This window comes from Saimiri boliviensis, chromosome Y (genome assembly GCF_048565385.1).
Source record: "Saimiri boliviensis isolate mSaiBol1 chromosome Y, mSaiBol1.pri, whole genome shotgun sequence".
Classification (NCBI taxonomy): Eukaryota; Metazoa; Chordata; class Mammalia; order Primates; family Cebidae; genus Saimiri; species Saimiri boliviensis.
In genome coordinates, this window is record NC_133471.1 from 12,866,331 (window position 1) to 12,889,330 (window position 23,000).

At 44.2% G+C, this 23,000-nt stretch overlaps 1 protein-coding gene across 1 annotated transcript; it reads left to right on the forward strand.

Moving 5' to 3' along the window:
- The first annotated feature begins 8,212 nt into the window (after positions 1–8,212).
- On the forward strand, positions 8,213–9,656 carry LOC141582947 (testis-specific Y-encoded protein 3-like). Its single transcript, XM_074392400.1, has 4 exons — positions 8,213–8,479; positions 9,104–9,181; positions 9,310–9,421; positions 9,553–9,656. Exons 1-4 carry the CDS (start codon positions 8,213–8,215, stop codon positions 9,654–9,656), a joined length of 561 nt encoding a protein of 186 aa, XP_074248501.1.
- Positions 9,657–23,000: the final 13,344 nt, after the last annotated feature.

Consider the following 23,000-nt stretch of genomic DNA (forward strand, 5'->3'; position numbering starts at 1 on the left):
CATTTGTAACAGAATTATTTTAAATTTAGTGTATGTTAAGTTAAAGGCAGTATGATATTTAGAAACAGAATGGTAGTAGGTAAATAATGTGTTTTCAGTGCCGTTACACTAGACTGTATTACACTAGGATTATCATTTTCCTCCTTCCCTGAGCTGGTACAAAACCTGGCACAACATTAGCAATGTCTGTTTCACATTCCTGTGTTTCCCTTATTTCCTTGGAAACTGAGAGATCTCTTCTGGTCTCATGCATTAAATTTAAATAGGAGGTATTTTATAGTTATCTCCTATTGCCATAGCTACAGTGTATAATACATTTAAAATACAAAGGAGGCCATAATTCTTTGCTTATATCCTCGAAGCCTAATTCAGAAACAACTACACTGACCTACATGCTTCTAATTTCATCTGTATTTCCTATCTGTCTGTCTGTCTGTCTTGTCTATCTATCTAATCTCTCTATCTAATCAATCTATCCAATCTATGTATCTATTCCATCTATCAATCAGTCAATATATCTATCTAGTTTTTTTTAGCTCTTTCCTGAAACTGAAACTTGAATTTTCTCTTTAAACCACTGTTTTGATATCTCACTAAGATTATAAGCTTAGTAAGATAAGTTCCCTACAATTTAGAGACAAGTGCCTTATCTCCAAAATGTTCTCTACTTATGTAATTTCTTCAAATCACATTATTTGTTGTTGCTTATCTACTTCAACAACTTCTAAGTAGCTAAGATAGTATCTTTATAAAGGTTGCAATGGGGGAGAATGCTGTAATGACTTACAACATTTTACCTAAACAAATTAAAGCTAGGAAACAAAGAAACTAAGATCTTGAAGACATATTAAAAGAAACACTTTTTTTTTTTTTTTTTTTTTCAAGAAGAATGTGTAAACACAAAGCATGTAGAAGTTGTGTTTGCTAGTCATGGTTCACAATGCTGACCGGGTTAGCAGAAAGAGGGGGGACGTAAAACTTTAAAAAATTGGTCTTCGGATGGCAGATCCACTCAAATTAATGGTGCTTATATTTCCCCTCAGTTTTGGCAAATCACATTTCTCTGTGATATACCATGCCTTGGCAGGCTGTGATCATGAGCAGTGGCAGTCAGATCTGCAGTGGTTTAATAATGAGCAGTTCCTGGGCTCTCACAGCTGACCACTGTGTCAGGAGCATGTAAGTCTGTGCCTGCTCTTCCCATAGCCGAAAACTCATTATCCTGTAATTACACTGCTGAAGGTTTCTCTGTGCAAATTCATTTCCATAATGCCTGGCCATTTCACATATGCAGATGACAGTTTTGTTTTAGGCTAAAAAGAAATTGCCTCTCTGTTTTTAGCTAAGTAGTATTTCTGTTCAGTTAATTCCTCTGCATTCCCATTGTGTGTCGACACTTTATTTACAGACTTCTGATTTCTCTGAAGATGAACTAGGGGACTCGGGTATCATGATTAGGGAAATATGCTGGAAGGCCTGATGCAGTATTTAAGTTTCCGGTTTTCTAGTGAAAGCACTTTAATTTGCCCACACACACACGAATCCTGAAGACACTGCTGTGATACTGGGCCTGAGGCGCCCTGTGGCACCACTGAGAGTTGTTAAGATGTCTACCATTCCACTGCATGAGAGATTCCAGTTGGTGAGTGGTGCAGCAAGAAATGGCCTGGCATTGCTACTCTTTCAAGTGATCCAGACTCACAGTTAGCTCCTAGCACCCTTGGGCTATCTGAAGATCCAGAATAGTCCAGAACCCTGGCTGTCTGGGCCAAGAACTCTTATTCCGGGTCAGCAGTTACTTTCCTTATTAGGGTAGTAGTTCTTAAAAAAACAAAAAACCAAGTGAAGTTCATATATTGAATATTACTCTTCAAAAAAATAAGCACAATCACAATTTCTGCCTTACTAATTATAAGGCTTTTAATCCATATCAGATACCCACTAGGAGATCTGTTTTATAAGATGATGTTTCTGACCATAACTTGACAGGATTTCAGATGGGAAAAATATGAGGATATTTCTCTGTACAGTCAAGTTTTGTAAACCAAGGTAGAGATGATTTGTTTTCCAAAACTTTGCTAACTGTGGAACAAAAGAAAAATAAGAGGTATTTTTGATTGTTATGTTTACCTCTTTATGCAAATGAATCTGAACTTGACGTGAAATTTGGAACCTTTGTAAGTAGAAACCTGACTTGTTAATTTTGAAGAGTGGCATTTTTAAATGTGATTAAAAAGGGACTAGGCTGTTGAAGTGCTCAACATACCTGTAAGTTGAGCACTTTGGGAGCTTAAACTAGAAGGACTCTTTGAGCCAAGGGGTTTGATACCAGCTTGTGCAATACAGCAAGATTTCATTTCTTAAAAAAAAAAAAAATAATAATAACCAGGCGTGGTCGTGCACACGTATAGTCCCAGCTACATGGAAAGCTGAGGCGGGAGGATAGCTTGAGCCCAGGAGGTCAAGCCTACAGTGAGCCCAAATTGTGCCAGTGTGCTCCAGCCTCGGTAACAAAACAAGAACTTGTCTCAGAAAAAAGAAAGAAAAAAGTAAATAAAGGCCAAGTGCAGTGGCTCATGCCTGTAATCCCAGCAGTTTGGGAGGCAGGTGGGTCCTCTGATTTCAGAAGAGTCTGATGCACACAGGGATACACCATCTCTACAAAAATTACAAAATTAGCCAGGAGTGGTGATGTGTGCCAGTAATTCCAGCTACTCAGGAGGCTGAGGAAGGAGAAAATGCTTGAACTGGGAGGCAGAGGTTGCAGTGAGCTGAGACCGCCACTGCACTACAGCCTGGGTGACAGAGAGGAACACCATTATAAAAAAAAAATGACTGGAAAGAGAATGAAATAGAAGATAAATGTGTGATGTAAAAGGTTGATGGTGTTAAAAATATAGTGAATTTGTTTGTATAAGTTATAGATACAAGATTAAGTGATGATGAGACTTTAAGGATAAGACAAATCATGGCCTCATCTCAATTCTTAGTGTTTAAACGTAGCACGTGTTCTTTAGGATAGTTATTACCACAATACGTGGTGTATAAATGTGCCATATGTTCTTTAGGATACTTATAGTCCATTTGGCTTTCTAGGAGAGACCAGTGAGAATCCAGAAATGTTTTCTAGGAGAGACCTGTGAGAATTCAGATGCAAGTGATGGAAGCTTCAAGGTGTGCCCATCTGTACCCTGGCATAGGCAATTTCACTGTTTGCTTCATTACTCAGGCCAAAGTCTCTGACGCAAATGTGGTATGCAATTCATTTATTTTTCCTCTTTTTACATGAGAGAAACTATATTGTTATATAGACAAAACTTTGTCCCTATATAAAAAAATATATGGCCTATGCCTAACTGACGAATACACATGAATCATGGATCAGTAGGAGTAAATATTAAAACTCTGTAATTACAGAACACATTCTTTGAAAAAATTTGTTCCTAATCTCTGAGTTTTCCTACACGGGTTATTAATCTCTAGGCATACTGAAGAGCTAGTATGCTGCTCTTCAAACAAATGAGACATTGTATATAATTCTCTTATTTTAACAATAGTGTCTTTACACTTCAGAGTTTAAAAGGAGTCCAGTGTGTTTTATTTCCCCAGTGAAATATAACGTTTCTATTTTTAAAATTGTTCTAATTATACTTTTTTTAGAAGGAGTCTAGCACTATTGCCCAGTCTGGAGTGCAGTGGTGCCATCTCTGCTCCCTGCAAACTCCGCCTCCCAGATGCAAGTGTTTCTTCTGCCTCAGCCTTCCCAGTAGCTGGTACTACAGGCACATGCTACCACACTCAGCTAATTCTTGTATTTTTAGCAGAGACTGGGTTTCACCATCTTAGGCAGATGGGCTCGATCTCCTGACCTAGTTAGGCTTGAGCCACCATGCCCGGCCAAAACATATCATTCTAGGATTTGATCTTCAGTGATTTCTTTCCCAGTAAGGTTTTTTTTTTTTTTTTTTTTGTTTTTTTGTTTTTTTGTTTTTTTTTTTTTCCCAAGGTATTTGATCCAGATGAGTTTCCTAGGCACTCATTTCATGTCTCCCTTTCGTGGGAATACATCTTCATCATCCGCTTATTAAACCTACGTTTAAGACGTTGGGATAGGCATTTAAGTACAAAGTCTATGTTCAAATTTATAGGACTCAGTGAGTCCAGAAGGGCTGTTGTGCAGGCCAATATCTGGCTATAGCAGTTGGAGGCAAATAGGCCAATATCCGGCTATGGCAGATATTGGTTATGTGCAGGCCAATATCTGGCTATGGCAGTTGGAGGCAAATAGGCTTCACCAGTCTCAAAGTCCTAGTTACTATAGTGAGTCCACACTTCTTCTGGATCTTATCTACGTCAGTGAAAGGATGCTGCCCAGTAAACCAGGCTTTGGGTAGAAATTGCTTAGTTGTCCACTCTCCTTAAACAGCCAAACTCATTGCGCCTTTCTTCAATAATAACTACTGCAGCCCAGAGACTTTGGTAACCTAGCCACTACAGCTAGTCATGCTACAGTCTGGTCACAGTCTGATAAAACTCCAGAGCAACAATAGCAAAAATGCTGACTTAAGCCTTCTAAAATCTCTCTAAACATACGTTCAATAAATATGATTTTTCTTCATAACAACCGCTGTGTCATTACTTCCTAAACTAATGCATGGCCTTGGATTATTGCCATTTCATTCTTGAAAGGATTCACAGTGTGTCTTTAACATGAACGTGAATACAGGATTTCATTTACCAGCAAATAACGTTTTCAAAATGATGTGAATTAAAAATGCAAAACTGCAAAATTGTATTTCTGAACTTCACTGGTCTTTCAGATTATATTTGATACCTACTCGCTCACACAAATTTTCATATCTGCATGTTCTCCTCAGGTGGGGGAAAACAGTATGAGAGTTCCTGAAGAATTTATGAAGGAAAGGATGGCAGTGCTACCCAAGGTTTAACCTATTCACAGCATTGTGTTCAGTGAATGGAAACATTGCTTTTCAAATCCTACTGAAGTAGTGAGTAAATAGATAAAATATATTATTACAATAACTCTACAATATGAGAATGTGAAGAAAATAGAACGAGACTTAAAATACATCAACAAACAAATGAGGCTGGGCATGGTGGCTCATGCCTTTAATCTCAGCATTTTGGGAGGCCCAGGTAGGTGGATCACTTGAGGTCAGGGGTTCGAGAACAGCTTGCCAAACACAGTGAAACCCAATCTTGACTAAAATTACAAAAATTAGCTGGGCCTGGTGGCACAAACCCGTGATCCTGGCTCCTCAGAGGGCAGAGGCAGGGGAACTGCTTGAAGCTGGGAGGGGCATGTTGCAGTGAGCTGAGATCACACCACTCCAGCCTGAGCAACAGAGTGAGACTCCATCTGAAAAAATAAAAATAAGATAAAAAATTATATTGAAGAAATAGTGCTCACATATCCAACAGGAAAATAAAAACAAAAACAAAAACAAAACAAAACAACAACCAAAAAACCTCCTTCGAGAAAAATGTTCCGCAAGAGGCAAATAAGGAAACAAATATAAATTACAAATAATAAACTGAGCAGAACCACAGTGGGAAGAAGTTAAAAATTTACAAGTGAGTAGTCTAAAGGAATCTGAAGGGCACTCAAAATTTTTCTTGAGTCTCTTTCCCTATATTATCATATCATCAGCCAACCAGCTGAACAAGCTCAGGTAGCTGGTGTCCCTTCTGCAGATGGGGGCTTCACCTTCATGATCCTACAGCAAATGGACTGCTGTTGAGAGAGACAGGCGGGTGGGGAAGTCTCACGCCAGGCCTAGCCTCTCACACACTTCCACTGGGGCGACTGGAGGCACTACTTACCTAAGATGCCAAGGAGATACTCCTTAATGATCACTTCACTGAGGAAGTAAAGGTTAGCATGAAAGGACAACTTCATCCTGCTGCTGTTACCCGGGATGGCTGAGTTCCTCCACCTGTTTGGTGATGAAGGGAGAAGAAGTAGGGACACAAAGAGACCATTTCAGCTAGCTGGGCTGAAGCGGGCCTGCTAGCTGCTGGAGGGAAGCATGCATTTCCGCTACCCAGCTCGCCCGCTAAGACACCGCCCCCTGGGATCCAGAGGAACCCCTGAGTCCTGACCTCTACCCTAGACCCAGGCTTCCCAGCCTGACCTGCAAAGCCGTCATGCAGCTCAGCAAGTAAGCAAGGCTGTATGGTGGCTTTTGATCTGGGGGTGGGGGGTGGAACATCTGGGTGTGCTGCGCAATCTGCCTCTGGTCAAAGAGCCTCCAGATGACTGCGTGAGTGTGTGGTGAAACACCCTGGAACTCTGCAAGAGGGCAGAGAGTGTGGGGTAGGGCTCTCCGGCAGACCTTTGGCCTGGCACCCTTTCTTGGTGGTCCTCTGGCTGTGTCTGGCGTGGGGGCACTTCACGACTGTGGTGGTCTTGGGGGTGGGTGGAACGAGGTCGAGAAAGCCTACGCTGTCCAGGGGCCAGCCCCCGAAGAAGTGGTCAGGAGGTTAGGAGGCGGGCTGGGTGGTGCGAGGCGGCTGCTTTCTCGGGATTCTGGAGCTGCACGAGGCCCTTGTGTGCTGCCTGCTGAGTAGGGTCAGCTGCTCTCTGAGTGTACGGTGTTCTCCTCTCCCGAACTCCCTGAGGGGTGGATGACTCCCCATGAGGAAACTGCTGTGGGTAGAAGGGGCCGCAGGGCCGCTCCTGGTGCTCCCCATGGGGCTCTTGTGGTTGCGAGGGAGGTTATATATGCTCAGGGCCTACTACACCCCTTTGGGGGCAGGGCAAGCAAAAGTGAGGAAAGTGTGTCTCAGGAGCTGGTGCCTACCTTGCAGGGGAGGGCAGCCCCGCGTCCCATGAACCCGAGTCCTGAGAACCTGCAAGGATACGGATCTCCCCAGAAGCCGGAGATGCCCTGCCGTCTGGGGCATGAACGGAGCCCAGCTCCAAGTGAAGGACCTCCGGCGAGTCCGTTGCCGGCCAGGGCTTGCTGGAGCCAGGGCGCTGGGCCCGCTGGTCCACCTGCTGCCGCTCCTCGGTGTCAGCCTCCTCCTCGGCCACCCCGTCCACGTCCACCGTTATGTCGTCCACCACCAGCCCTGCCTCCTGCCGCAAGGCTGCCTCCTAGCTCTTCGCCCCAGCCGTCCTCCCTTGCAGAGCCTCCAGCCTGAACTCGGCCCCTCCTGCGGGCTCTCACAGACCATGCCCTGTGGCGGCCACCCCAAGACCCCGGCAGCCCTGGACTCCCCGCGAGGCCCGCGGGCCTCCCATGCTGAGAACCCCGGACGGCGCCTACGTGGACCCAAGGTTCCTGGGGAGCCCCACCGGGTTCGCTGCCCTCGGCCCTTGCCGTGGGGCCCAGGTCCCCAACAGGGTCAGCTGCGCACAGGAGCCCAGGAGCAGGAGGCGGAGGCCCTGGTCTTACAGAGCCCAGCCAGCAGGCACCACGGCCGCTGCTGCGCTTGCGGTAGCCTCTGGGTCCACAAGGTGTGTCCAGGGCACTGGACGCGAGGTCCTTTGGAATGCTCCTGGGCGTCCAGCATCCTCAGGGAGGAAGCAAGGTACTCGGAGCCTGTCTGTGCGTAGACCTGCAAGAGTCCGAGCGAGAGTTTCCACCGCCGGAGCGGACAAATTCCACTCCAGCAAGATACTAGGCAACTGTCCTCCCAGGCGCCTGCCCCGCCCACTTCCTCAAGCCTCTCCACAGCCCTCGCCCCAGCAGCCAGCGCTGGTGCCCCTCTCTCTCCTCTCGATCTTGATCTTGGAACACTCAGTACCGTCTACCTGGCCTGCCGACTGAACTCAGATGCTTCATGTGTTCCCTGTGGGTCAATGGCCTGCCACACTCATGATGACAGTCAGGGCACAGCGCTTCCATGCGCACAATTCCAAAGGGCAGGCAGCCCGCGTGTGCCCGCACCCAGCGCCGCCTGCCGCAAGCTCCCAGGGCTTCTCACGGAGGCTTGCCCGAGGAGGCTGGGGCTGCAGGCCAGCCGGGGGGCGTGGCCTCCAGGGACCCTCGCACTGACTGGCCGCTGGGGGAGGCCTGCGGTCTGCGTCGCGCTCAGACAGCCTTTGGAGGCAGTTCGCCCTTGAAGTCCGGCGCATGCGCCCTGGGGGTCCGTCAAGCCACCCGCAGGCTGCCCGCGAGCGCAGGAGAGCAACGAGGAGGCCTTGAGGGAGGAGGAGGAGGCGCTGCTGGTGGAGGACGACATAATGGCGGAAGTGGAAGTGGTGGCCGAGGAGGAAGCCGATGTGGAGCGGGAGCAGCAGGACAAACGGGCACTGCCGGGGCCTGGACCCATGACGCCAGAGTCTGCACTGGAGGAGCTGCGGGCCGTTCAGCCGGAGCTGGAGCCTGTTAATGCTCGAGCCAGGAGGGCCTTTTCTCAGCAGACGGAAAAGCTGGAGCGCAGGCGCAAGCCCCACGTGGACCGCAGAGGCGCCATCATCCGGGGCATCCCCGGCTTCTGGGCCAATGCCGTATCCTTTTCAGCACTTTTTCTGTTTCTCCACTTGAAAGATGCCCTAGGGGAACTGTAAGTCACTTACGGGCAGCTCAGCGGGGATATGACTATTCTGGAAACCACGGTGAGGTGCCAGTTGCGAGTTGCCGCGTGAAAGTCTGGCTGTGGAAAGCCGGAGCGGTCGCGGGTCCTGCTCTCCGGCCTGCGGCACAGAGACCCTTCCTGATGCCGAGCAGCAGGAGTTTGAGTCGTCTTTTTGAAGAGCAAAAGCGACTTCTCGCCAGAAGAGTTTTTTCTGACAATCGAGCTATTGAGAAGGGAGTGCGGTTGCTCCCCCTTGCCAGTCAGATCTGGGACAGGGCATTTTCGGGTATAAGCTGCTTCTGCCACTCCTGAGACAGCAGCAGCCCTCTGCAGGTTGCCCCAGTCAGCCTCAGAATTATACACACTCCGTGAACCCACAAGGCCTTAATTCGGGGGAGGGGGTGGGGAAACGAAGGTCACACACTCAAGCAGATCTCAGAAATCCCGTACCCCAGCCTTAGAGCTTCTTCCCTGTTCCTTCTGGCTCTTAGACCTGCTTCCCTGTTGCGTGTAGCTCTTCCTTCCATCCATGCGAAGGCTCTTTGACGTAAGTCAGATTGCGAACCACCCCAAGATGTCAGCCCTGATCACTGACCAAGATGAAGACATGCTTAGCTACATGATCAACTTGGAGGTGAGGCCGTGAAGACTGAGGCCAGAAGGTTTAGTGGGGAGGGAGAAGGGAAGCAACTCCTTGCTGTCAGCAACAGTGGGCACCTCCCCTGAAAAGAAACTTAAGCTTTCTCCACTTTGTCCTGACAGGTGAAAGAAACCAAGCATCCTATTCATGTCTGCAAGATCGTGTTGTTCTTTCGGAGCAACCCCTACTTCCGGAATAAAGTGGTTACCAAGGAGTATCTTATGAACCTCACAGGTGACTGGTGGCTTCCCAGGAGGGGCAGTGGAAGGGAGGTGGTGGGTGGGTGGATCATTGCCAACGTGGGCGAAAGGAAGGTGGTGGGTGGGCGGATCAAGCCCACTTCCGGCAAAATCCCCTCTCTGTAGAATACAGGCCTTCTCATTCCACTCCAATTCAGTGCTATCAGCGTTATGAACGTGAGGCCTATCGCCACAGACACCACAACTGCAGTCCTAACTTCTTCAACTGATTTTCTGACCACAACGTCGCAGGATCTAACAGGATCGCTGAGGTGGGTCCTCCCTGGGAAACATCAGGAATGACCCCGGTGTGTTCCCAGCTGCTTGGCTGAGCCCTGATGAGGGCTTTCCCAATTGATTCCATTGATAGATCATAAGTAAGGACCTCTGGCGCAATCCCCTGCAATACTGCATGAGGTTGAAGCCACCTGAAGAGGGAACAGAGATTTCAGATGAGCCCTTCAGTTGGAGCTAGAGCTGACTGATCCTCAGGATGAGGAGGTGGACACATCTCTATGCAGGGAGCCTGGATAGATGCTCCATTCGGAAACGTAGAAATTCCTCAACAGGGAGACAGAGAGTGACAGAATCCAGTACATTCAGGGCATTTGGGCTGAAAGAGGCACATCAGAGACTGCAGTGCTCTGGCAGGTTAGAGCTGGGGAGTCTTAAGCCCAGGGAAGCAGAGTCTGTGTCCAGACTCACTGAGAAGCGAGGCTGAATCATTAACTTCAGTTTGTGGCACTTGTTTCCACGACTGCCAACCATGGAAACAAGTGCCACAAGTTTTTTCTGGGCAAGCTCTAGAATTAAAACATTTAAAACTATTGCTCAGAGGAAATGCATTTTGACATGCAGTTGTGTTTCTCTAGGGGACTCCCAGATTTCGAGTGGAATATGGTGGTGCGCCGGACTTTTCCTGAAACAGCAGAACTTCTGAAAACTTACTACATTATTCAGATGTCAGTACTCCGCATGGTCTTATGCACAGGAAATGAAAGAAAGACAGGTCCTGTCATAAAAGAATGCAGACAGGAAGAGGGGGTAAACTTGGATTTTATGGAGTGAAAATAAACACTGTCAAGGATGTGTGACTCTGTGTGTGTGTGTGTGTGTGTGTGTGTGTGTGTGTGTGTCTGGGGAGGGGTTGTGTCTTGTGTTGCTGTGTGTATTGGTGTGTGTGTGCATGTGTGTGTGTGCATCCACTGGATTCCAGTGTGATAATGGGTTGATCAATCCATGTGCTTCATTCTCTGCATCGTCTGCAGTGGAGCCGGGCCTCTGAAGTTGTAGATTGAATGGGTGTGGCGCATTTTGGGATTCTTCCTAGAGGACAGAGTTGGGGAGGCAAAAGAAAGAGAAGACAGTGAAGTTGGAGGCTTGCTTTGTGCTACAGAAGCAGCAGTAGTTCAAGGAAATGGGATAATGGGCACTAAGATATCCAGGGCCCAGTTTTCAGGGACAAGACACCTCCAAAATCCTTTGGGGTATCATAAGACACATTAAGCTAGAAGAGGATGATGAAAATCTTGAAGTTCACTTATGTATTGAATTCACATGTTCTTCTTGTATAGGTGAATGCATAATCACATCTCTGGTGATTTTATGGGACAGTCATTCTCTCGGGTCCCACCAACATGATAAGAAATGGGCATGTGAGGTGTATGGAGGGACTGTGAGGAAGGATACAGACACATGTGGGAAGGTATTTGGGATACACCTTTTTAAAATTTCTATTTCTTCAGGCATAGGTGACTAAGGGAAAACACAGACATACAGAGGTGAGAGGAATGGGGGTGGATCCATTAAATACAAGAATGCCAGCAGGTCCATGCATGGACTCTCTGTCCCTTGATGACCCAGGATATGGACACTGTTGTTGATGTTTACATCTTTAGATGGATTAAGCTTTTCTCCAAGATTCTTTATTAGGCCAAGAGTGAAGATTGTTTGTAACTAACACCATTGCGAGTGCATTTTGTTCCTTACCAACTCTAGTGAGGATCTCTCCTCGCTAATGAATGGCACTGTATATTGTTTCTGGAGCCCAGGGCCCTTTTACTTTCTGTGGCATGCTTTTTTTTTTTTTTTTTTTTTTTTTTTTTCCCAGCATACTTTGCACAACACTAATAATGTAAAGAGAAGGAACCTGAAGTGGCAGAGCATGTGTTATAAGCCTCACGCAGGAGGACAAAACATAACAGCCTTCCTTCTCGAGTGAGTGGCTGGTATGAAGGAACATCTGTGTCTCTGCACAGTACAAGGAGTTGTCTCTGCCACAGAGGGGGAGGGGGATTTCAGTGGTGGGTAGAGAACTTTCCTCTCCATTCCTAGATAAAACAGTTCCTACACGAGCATCTGCCTTGGAGAGGCACTAATAGAGTGCTAACCTTCTTGTGCCATATGGACTCTGGTCACCACAGCTTCTGTGAGAAGAGCTGTGTTGTCTCAGGGAAGAGGGTTTGATGGTCAAAGTTCTTACGGTTTTTGTGTTGCCTTCCATATGCATTACAGACCTCCTGCTGGGTATCAGCAGTTGAGCTTTGAAAATCTATAGCCCAGTTTTGCCCCTGCTCCCATGCAGGCAGCTGAGGCTCTTGAGTGAGAGTGTTGACCTCCTCTGACTGCCATCCCCATGACTCACCATGCAGGAGAAACAGGTTTTCTCCGCAACATACTCAGTAAACAGCGGGAACTCTTTGTTCCCGCACGCTGGCCTCTCTGCTACTGTGTGTTGGTCAAAGGACACTGCTGCACAGTAGTGTAACCTGACAGTGGGAGTTGAGCAGCAGATTGGTGTGTACACTCAGGGCAGCTCAGACTGGGAAATGTCTAGGGACTTGCCTGTTACCAGGACATCAGAAGAGGTCTTGCCCTAATTTAATGCATAAGAAAAAAGGGAGGAAAGGGTCTTGCCATGATTTTCCTAGGAGGTAACTACATAATGAGAAGATTGTAAGTAAATCCCAGGACCAGTTTTGGGGCTGGTCTTTTTTAAAGTGGTGGTAGGGGAAGACGTTTTCCCACGGAAGACAGCAAACCGTCAACTGTCCCCTATGGATGGGAGTGTCAGGGGCAGGTGGCTCAGGCGCATTGGCCACCCCACAAAGTGAGTGCAGCTGACTGGCCTTCTTCCTCGAATCCTACATGCAATTCAGTCTAGTGATTTCACATGGGTCCCAATGCCTTATCAGAGAAAGTGCTTGACTCTACCATCGGTCTAATAAAAACAACTAGACATCTTTTCTTTGTACTATGTAAACTTTCCGAAAATTTTATCTTGCCCAGTGTGGTGCCCACATCTTCAATCCCAGCACTTTGGGAGGCCGAGGTGGGCGGATCACCTGAGATCTGTAGTTCAAGACCAGACTGACCAACACGGAGAAACCCAATCTCTACTAAAAATACAAAATTTGGCCAGATGTGCTGGTGCATGCCTGTGATCCCAGCTACTCGAGATGCTGAGGCAGGAGAGTCACGTGAAACCTGCAAGGTGGACGTTGAGTTGAGCTGAGATACAGCACTGCACTCCAAATGGGCAGCAAGCCTGAAACCCCATCTAAAAAAGAATGTGTTTTAAGCTCTGGGGAACACGAACAAGTGTGCAGCTTGGTTACATAGGTAAATGTCTTTCAAGGTGCTTTGCTGAAACAGACAAACCATCACCTAGGTATTAAGGCCACTATGCTTGAGCTATTGCTCCTGATGCTCTTCCTCCCACCACTCACACTGAGAGGTGCTGGTATGCGATGTTCCCCTCCCTGTGTCCATGTGGTCTCATCTTTCAGCTCCCACTTAGGAGTGAGAACATGCAGTGTTTGGATTTCTGTTCCTGTGTTAATTTGCCGAGAATGACCATCTCCAGATCCATCGATGTCCCCGCAAAAGACAGGATGTCATGTATGAACACATTTCTAAAGGCTTTCCTAGAAAAACAGAGCGTACGGCTATACTCACATATATGGCAGCATGATTCACAACAGCCCAGAGATGGAAAAAAACACAGGTGTCCAATCCATGGATGAGCAGGTAAAACAGAATGTGCTCTGTGCACTCAGTGGAATACTATACAGCCAGGAAAAGGGATGAGGCTCAAACACAGGCGGCAGTGTGGATGAACCTTGAAGACATCAGGCTGAGAGAAGCCAGGCATGAAAGGCCACATAGCGTATGACTTCATTTATCTAAAATGTCTAGAACAGGCACAGATTTCAGAGACAGAAACTAGAACTGAGTGGCAGAGAGTAGGAAGGTGGAATGGGGAACTGGTGTTTCTCCTCTTTTCTTTCTTTCTCTTCGTTTTGACGTGCAGTCTTCCTCTGTCAGTCAGATTGGAGTACAGTGGCTCCATCTTGACTCACTGCTGCCTCTGTCTCCTAGATTCAGGAAATCCTCTGCCTCAACTTCCCAAGTAGCTTGGAATTACACCTGTGTACCACTATGCTCATCTGATTTTTGTATTTTAGTAGAGATGGGGTTTCACCCTGGTGTCCAGAATGGTCTTGATCTGTTGATTCCCTGATCTGCCCACCTTGGCCTCCCAAAGTGCTGGGGTTACAGGTGTCAGCCTTCTTGCCCAGTTCAGAAATTGGGTTTTTATTGTGGACAGTTTCTGTTTGGGAAGATGGAAACATTCCGGAGGTGGATGATGATGAGGGTTGCATAATTATTTTAAGGTACTTATTACCAATGAATTGGACTATTAAAAATGGCTGAAATGATAGAGTTCATATGATGTGTGCTCTACTGCAAAGTTAAAAAATTTTATTGTTAAAGACAACAAGCTTTTGTGGAAAAGGGTAGCATTTAGTTGGCAACAATGAACACGGCACAACAGTTTATATATATGTGTGTGTGTATATAGATATACATATATATGTGTGTGTTTATATATGTGTGTATATATAATATATATGTGTGTAGACACACACAGAGAGAGAGAGAGAGCAAGAGAGAGGGTGAGAGAGAGAGAGAGAGAGAGACAGAGACAGAGACAGAGACAGAGACAGAGACAGAGACAGACAGAGAGAGTCTCACTCTTTCACCCAGGCTGGAGTACAATGGGACAATCTCAGCTCACTGCAGTGTCTCCCTTCTGGATTCGAGTGATTCTCCTACCCCAACCTGTAGAGTAGCTGGGATTATAGGCACCCAGCACTACAGCTGGCTAATTTGTGTGTTTTTCCTTGAGATGGTGTTTCACCATGTTGTTAAGTATGGTCTTGAACTCCTGACGTCAGGTAATTCACCCACCTCAGCCTCCCAAACTGCTGGGATTACAAGCGTGAGGCAAGGCACCAGGCCTCTAATGTTTGTGATTTTAGTTGAAAAATGGTTCCACCACGTGGGCCAAACTGGCCTCAACCTCCTGACCTCAAGTTACCCACCTGCCTCAGCCTCCCAACCTGCTGGGGTAACAGGCCTGAGTCACTGCACCTAGCCACATTTCAGAGTTTTCCTTCAGATGTGCCATATTAAGAAGTCATCATGTGCTCTGATAGCTTCAGGTGGAAGGCAGCAGTAAGTGTAAATTGTACCTACAGGATTATCTGTACTTCAACACATCCAGAAGTTGAAGGAAAGAGATAAATGGGCCTTTCATAGGCCCATTTTGCTTAGAATAGCAAACCCCACTCAACAGGTGTTATACATTCTGAGAGACTTAACTTGAATCAACTTCAATTATTCCTTGGCCAGACAGCAATGGGCATATATGCTAACCATAATATACATTCAATGTTTTAAAAAGAAGGTCTGATTTTCTGGCACATGATTTTTTGTCAAAATAAAGAGTCATAATTTGGTGGAAAATATTTTACAATGTGTTTTCTGTAGCACTCATGAGACATGCAATAGTGCTTTTGTTTAAAAAACAAAACAGTGGCCAGGAACAGTGGCTCATGCCTGTCATGCCAGCATTCTGGGAGGCAGTGGTGGTTGGATCACGAAGTCGGGAGTTCCAGACGAGCCTGGCCAGAATGGTGAAACCCTGTCTATGATAAATATATGAAAAATCACCTGGACATGGTGGCGGATGCCTGTAGTCTCAGCTAGTCAGGGTGCTGTGGCAAGAGAATCGCTTGAACCCAGGAGGCGGAGTGGTTGCAGTGCGCTGAGATCGCGCCACGACACTCCGGCCTGAGTGACAGAGTGAGACTCTGTCTCAAAAAAACAAAACAAAATAGTAAAACAAACAAACAAAAAAAAAATAGCTTGAAATTCCTCAGCCCCCACCTCTTACCAGATTAGTCAAAATTGCAAATCAGAATGCATTGACTACCTTGCATACTGAAGATCGATTTCATTTCATCTGTGACACTCTGTGCGGCTGAAAAGAGATACTGCCATCCTTTATTGTCAAATTGGGCTCATTCAGGTAATCAAACCTATCAGCAAGATATGCCACCTGGAGGCTGGGCACGGTGGCTCACACCTATTATCCCAGCAGTTTGGGAGGCCAAGGCAGGCAAATTACTTGAGGTCAAGAGTTCAAGATAAACCTGGTCAGCCTGGTGAAAGCCATCTGTACTACAAAAGGACAAAAATTAGCCATGTGCCAGGCATTTATAATGCCAACTACTCGGGAGGCAGAAGCAGGAGAATCATATTTATGAGGTGGTGGTTGCAGAGAGCTGAGATCAAACCACTGCACTCCAGTGGTTGATCAGAGCCAGACACTGTCAGAGCCAGACACTGTCACAAAAATGAAATAAATAAATAAATAAATAAATAAGATAGTAAAACTGGAGGCCAGGCACGGTGGCTCAAGCCTGTAATCCCAGCACTTTGGGAGGCCTAGGTGGGTGGATCACAAGGTCAAGAGATCTAGACCATCCTGGTCAACATGGTGAAACCCCATCTCTACTAAAAATACAAAAAATTAGCTGGGCATGGTGGTGCGTGCCTGTAATCCCAGCTACTGAAGAGGTTGAGGCAAGAGAATTGCCTGAACCCAGGAGGCGGAGGATGCGGTGAGCCGAGATTGTGCCATTGCACTCCAACTGGGTAACAAGAGTGAAACTCCATCTAAAAAAAAAAAAAAAAAAAAATTAAAAGTGGAATACCAGGGGTTAATATTCAAGGTATACGAGGCTATTAGAATTTCTTTGCCAGCAGGAAAAATCTTAATTTCTTGAATCCTATGAGCTATAAGTAATACCAACATGTGTTCATGTCACTTACAAATTTGGAACATTTGGGCTGGGCATGGTGACTCACACCTGCTATCCCAGCATTTTGGGAGGCTGAGGCAGGTGAATCATCCGAGGTCAGGAGTTCCAGACCAGCCTGGCCAATGAGGCTAAACCTGGTGTCTACTAAAAATAAAAAAAAAAATTAGCTGGGCGTGGTCGTGGGTACCTATAATTCAAACTACTCAGGAGGCTGAGGCAGGAGAATCGCTTGAACCCAGGGGGTGAAGGTTGCAGTGACCCAAGATCCCACCATTGCAGACCAGCCTGGGTGACTGGGGTGGTGGGTGTTTGTTAACGTCAGCTACTTGGGAGACTGAGGCATGAGAATCGCTTGAACTCATCAGAAGTCTGAGGCTACACTGAGCAGAGATCACACCCTTTTACTCCAGCCTGGGACACACAGTCAGACTCTCTAAAAAAAAAAAAAGAAAAAAAAAAATGGAGCAATTTTGAAGCTAAAGTGTGGGCTTTAATTACCTTCTTCATCGAATGGAATTTCCATATCATTTTTCCTTTTTCAAAGCTGGGTCTCACTCTCTCATCCAGGGCGGAGTGCAGTGGTTCAATCTTGACTCACTGCAGTCTCAACCTCCTGGGCTCAAGGGATTCTCTGATCTGAGCCCCCAGGAATAGCTGGGACTACAAAGACCTTCTACTATGCTGTTTCCATCTCCTCAGCATTCAGGAGAGCTTAAAATCAGGTACCATGACCCTGAGAATGAATTCAGGCAACTCACTTTTTTCATTTGTTTGTTTGAGACAGAGTGGCTCTGTCAACCAGGCTGGAGTGCACTGGCCCAGTCTCGGCTCACCGCAACCTCTCCACCTCCCAGGCTCAAGCGATTCTCCTGCCATGGCCTCCTGAGTAGCTGGAACTACAGGCGCAGTCCACCATGCCCAGCTAATTGTTTGTATTTTTAGTAAAAACAGGGTTTCACAATGCTGGCCAGGCTGATCTATAACTACTGACCTAATGATCTGTCTTCCTCAGACTCCCAAAGTGCTGGGACCACAGGCATCAGCAAACGCACCCTGCCTCTAATGTGTGTATTTTTAGTAGAGACAGGGTTTACCATGGGTGCCACACTGGCCTCAAACTCCTGACCTCAAGTAAACCACCCACCTCAGCCTCCCAACCTGCTGGGACTACAGGGCCAAGCCACTGCACCTCACCACATTTCACTGGCTGAGGCAGGATAATCCATTAAACCGGAGAGGCAGAGGTTGCAGTGAGCTGAGATTGTATCTCACAGCTTATTTTCTGTTTCCCATTTTATTAAATTCTTATGAATGCATTCCACATGGTGGTAATTTAGGAAAACTACTCTCAGGGTCAGAATATCATAGACACTTTTTCTTAAAACTGTGACTCACTCTGTCTCCAAAAATAAAATGCAGTGGAGCCAGCTCACAAGCTCACTGCAGACTGGCCCTCACATCTTTAAGCTATCCTCCTGCCTTAGCATCCCAAAAAGCAAAAAGTACACTGATGCACAATTAAATGCAGCCGGTTTTGGCTATTCCATAGAGACTATTTCTCCATGTCGCCCAGCCTTTGTCTCAAATGCCTCAGGTGAAGTGCAATGCCTGTCTCAGCCTCGCAAAATGCTGGGATTAAAGACCTGAGTTATCACACCTGAAAAGACACCAGATCTTGAATTGCCACTGTGAAAACACACGACTAGCGAGTTTTATCTTTTTATTTAATCTTCAGAATTCTACTTCATATGTGAATCAACATGCAATATCACAACATGCATAACCCACCCAAAACTCAAAAATGGTAACTTTTCTAAAATTATTTGGCCTTTTTTACACTAAAAAACAAATCTTGTCAAAATTTTCTCATGAAAATACTTATTTCTGTAGGTTAGTTTGTTACTTCTAAACACTATGGATTATAAAAGTTTTGTTTCAATGGAAAACTATAGAACACTCAGGTAAGCATTCTTACATATTTTAATAGTTATTTATATCTTTATATATTAATCCATTAATTAGATCTTTAATCTTTATATATTCCATTTCTTTAGGTAGTATGATCAAGTAAATTAATTGGTTTACTTACTTGGGTCCAAACATTTTTATCTGATAGCATCAACAGATTTCTCCACCACCCATTTTATTTTGATTACTTGATAATATCTTAGACGTTTAAGCAATCTGCACTCTGAAACTTTATGCTGATGTATTATACAACTAACTGTCCCAAAGGGATGACTTTTAAAGCATTCCTATCCATATTAAATTAAATCTGATAGGCTGAGCATAGTGGAAATCTGATATGCTGTGCATGGTGGCTTATTCCTGTATTAATAGCACTTGGGGAGGCAGAAAAGGGTGGATCCTGATTTGTAGACCACCTTGGCCATGAGCATCAAATGCTGTCTGTACAAAAAATTACAAAATATTACCCAGTTGTGCTGGGAGACACCTGAAATCCCAGTTACTTAAGATGCTGAGGAAGAAAAATAGCTTGAACCCAATAGGTGGAGGTTGCAGTGAATTAAGTTCAAGCCACTGCATCCTCACTTAGATGACAAGGCTAGTCTACATCACAAAATAAATAAATACATAAATAAAAAAATAAAAATAACTCCAAAAAACCCCAGCCTTTCCAGATCATACCTATTTGTGAGACCATATTGCTAAACACTTACTTAACACCATTGCCAAATATTTCAATAAAGAATTAATGTTAATTCCTGAAAGAAATTTATTTTCCACTAATTAGGAACAATTAATGTCATTAAGCTGTGCAGTTAGAAAACTTAGCTGGTTCACTTTTGATTAAATATTTTTTCATAACCTTTGTCCCCTTTAGTCACAGAATGCTACAAGGAGAATGTTCTGGGTACCTTGAACTTTAGCAACAAGCAAACCTAATGGTTTCCTTTGTGCTTTAATATACTTTTAAGGACAAATATTTTAGTTTGAGTTTAGTTCAGTAGTCTTTCTGAAGACCTGAAAATTGACCTTGTGATCTCTTCAATGTTGGGATTACAGGAGTGAGCCAACTTCCCTGGCCAAACTGCTATTTTTGTTTGTTTGTTTGTTTGTTTGTTTGAGACACATTCTCTCTGCCACCCAGGCTGGAGTGCAGTTGTGCAATCCTAGCTCACTGCAATGTCTGCCTCCTGGTTTCAAGCAGTTCTCCTGACACAGCCTCCAGAGTAGCTGTGACTACAGCCATGTGCCACCATACATGGCGGATTTTCTGTATTTTTATTAGAGACTGGCTTTCATCCTGCAAGCGAGGATGGTTTCAGTCTCCTGACCTGCTAGGTACACCCACCTCTTTAGGCCTCCCAAAGTGGTGGGAATACAGGTATAAACTAAAGAAACATAGTTCAGATAGGAAATGTGTACAGATCCCAATGGAAACTTAAGAGATGTCTATTTTTCTATCAACTTAGGGGCAAATAAAGGAATGAAATTGTCAACACCACAGTTTACATTCCTATATAATTTGCTTTTGAGCTTGTGTAGCAATGAAATCAGGCATTTGATATTACATGTAACATTTTATTCTGAAAATTTTTAAACAGACATTACATCAACGCAGAATAGTTTTCAGTTCAATTAGCACTAACAGTTGTAAAATTATTTTCAAAAAATAAGTTTTTATCTTAATACCTCAAAAATATTCATGGAGAAAATGAGCATCTGTCTCTCCCCCAAAAAACAACCTATTTCTTACAGTGGTACTCAGGTAACAATGCAGAAACAACATATTAATTTTCCATGCAACAGCAAGTTCTGACATGAAATAATCATGATTTTTAGTATCACCTTCAGTCTCCTTTTTCAGATCGTCTCCCCCCGTCATTCCCCATAGATGTCCCGTGTCTTGAGCTATGATGTGCTTCAGGAGAAGCACGGTCCACTGTCTCCACAGAGGTTGGACACATTGGTTCTTTTCTGCCACAATGCTCACGATCACTGGAAGAGAAGTCACCATGGCCCCTTGAGTACTTGTCCCGACTTCTGACATATCTATCTCGTGTATTGCTGTAATCAGGGCAACTGCTTCCACCGTAAGTCTTCCTAGGCCTTTGTGCAGGTGCTGCACCACGAGAGGTCCCTGCAGGGTTAATAAAATCATAGAACTTATGTTGAAATACAGTTAAACATTTTTACTGGCATCACAAAAGCATGAATCAGATAAAGTACCATTTGGAAATACTTGCATTCATCTGTCTTTATTTACAGGATAGTATTTATTTCTGCATTGCTCAAAAGGCTTTATTTAAAAGATGAATAAGAATAGTATTTTCAAGCTTAAGGAATTATATTCTGAATTAAACGCCAGTCACATTTTCTGACAATTAACAGAGGCTCTGAGCTTCATACACTTCCTTAAGCTTTCCACATTTCAAAACTCTCAGCATTTTTAACATGTTACATTTTTCCTTTATACTTTCCCTTTTAAAAAATCTGGTCTATTCAATATAATTCTGTACTTTAAAAATCAAACTTGGAGTCTTACTATAAGTCTGATGTGAATCTCTGTTAGAAGTTCTACTACGATGTTAAGAATGATTTCTACCACGGTGCCTTCTGTAGCCATCATGATCACTAAATTAAAAAAAATAAAAAATAAAAATGATTTGACAGTGTCAGAATGAACTACTTAAGAAATCTATTGGACAAAACCAAAAAATGTTATAATACCTATATCCTCTAGTGAAATGTGTATCCTGTCTAGAACGATCATCATCAGGGTATGCATAGTGTGTACGCATCGAAGTATGCTCCACGTTGTCTCGGAAACTTCGATTACTTCTGATTGCATCAGTTGAAGAAACAAATTTTAAGTTGTCAACTTCTAGTATCAAAAACATAACTTATTTACAGCTTAAATGAAATAAAGGCCAGACATATATAAAGGCCTAGGCACTTCTCCAAATACAATATGAAAATACCCAAAAGACAAGTGGATCTGGTACTCACAATTAGGTATTCAGAAAATATATTTCAAACCCCAATGAGATAAAATATTTCAGCCATACTTAAATGGTTATACATTTTAAAATCTTAGAAATATCAAGACCGTGAGTGGATGGAGATAAACTGGAACCCTGAATCAATACTTGTTGGATTGGAAAATAATGCAGCTACTAAGAAATGTGGTGGGGCTTCAAGAATGAAAACAAAACAAAACAAAACAAAACATAAACACCAAAAGTTATCACTCATACATACCGAGAATTCAGTTAACTGTACTCAAATAAACATGTGTGCATCAAAACAGTGTAGAGGAAACACTCAAACCAAAGAATGGGTTAACAGCTTATGTAAAAAGTGAAGTGCTATGATGTGAATGAAACTTCAGGACATCAGTCAGAAAGAAAACAGATATAAAAGTGGAGTAGACATTGATCAAGCCCATTAACATGAAGTATGCAGAACAGGTCAGTTCACAAACAAAACAGAGTGGTGGTTACTAGCAGCTGAGGGAAAAGACAAAATGAAAGGGACTGCTTAACTGGTAAGAGACTTGCAGTTTGGAGCCATGAAAAGGTTTTGGAACTAGATGGAGATTGCACAACAGCATGTAATAAATGCCACTTAATTGTTGACCTAAAAATTTTCCATTTTCTTACGTGAATTTCATCACTAACACAACAATAAACTAGTTTTTCATTTTTCCTTTGCCTATTCTTAGTTGTATAAGCATTATCTTTTTGTGATATATGGTCACGCCTGCAGGAAAAGACTGACTTTCCGCATGAAGAACCTCCACAATTACCTCTTTCACTTGATGTGGGACCTGTAAATTTAACATTATGTAAACAGCAGGAAACCTGAAACACTATTATTTGTTCTCTAAGACAACTGTTGCAAGATATTTCTTCAGTGACTCAATTCTTCTTTCCCTAAGTCACCAGAAATTCATGACACTTTGAATACTTCTTAATGGCTCTGAATTATCTCTTGAATCCTACAAGGCCAGTTCTTACAAACTTAAGACATACACTAACACTTAGGTAAAAGTTCATGGTTAATGGCTAATAACTATTAGTCATTATTTTCTTTCTCATATGAATTGTCTACGACTATTAATGACACAGGCAAAACACGTAAAACTGTCAAAGTCTTCACTGATTGTAAAGGTTACCCGTTGGTGCTTTCTCAGCTCAAGAAAGTCAATTTACCCATGTTGTTCAGTGCATCTCACTCACACAAATACTGCAACCCTCGAATGGCTGCATGCCATATTTACACCTAAATGTTCTCCTTGGTCTTGAAGCAGTTGGCCCTATCTTAAACGTTGAAAAATTAAAATGTACCAGTGCAGGTTTTCTAATGATGGCCAAGAATTATTCTCCTAGCAATAAGCAGTACTATTAAAGTGCTAGTTACATCATTATGCCCTTT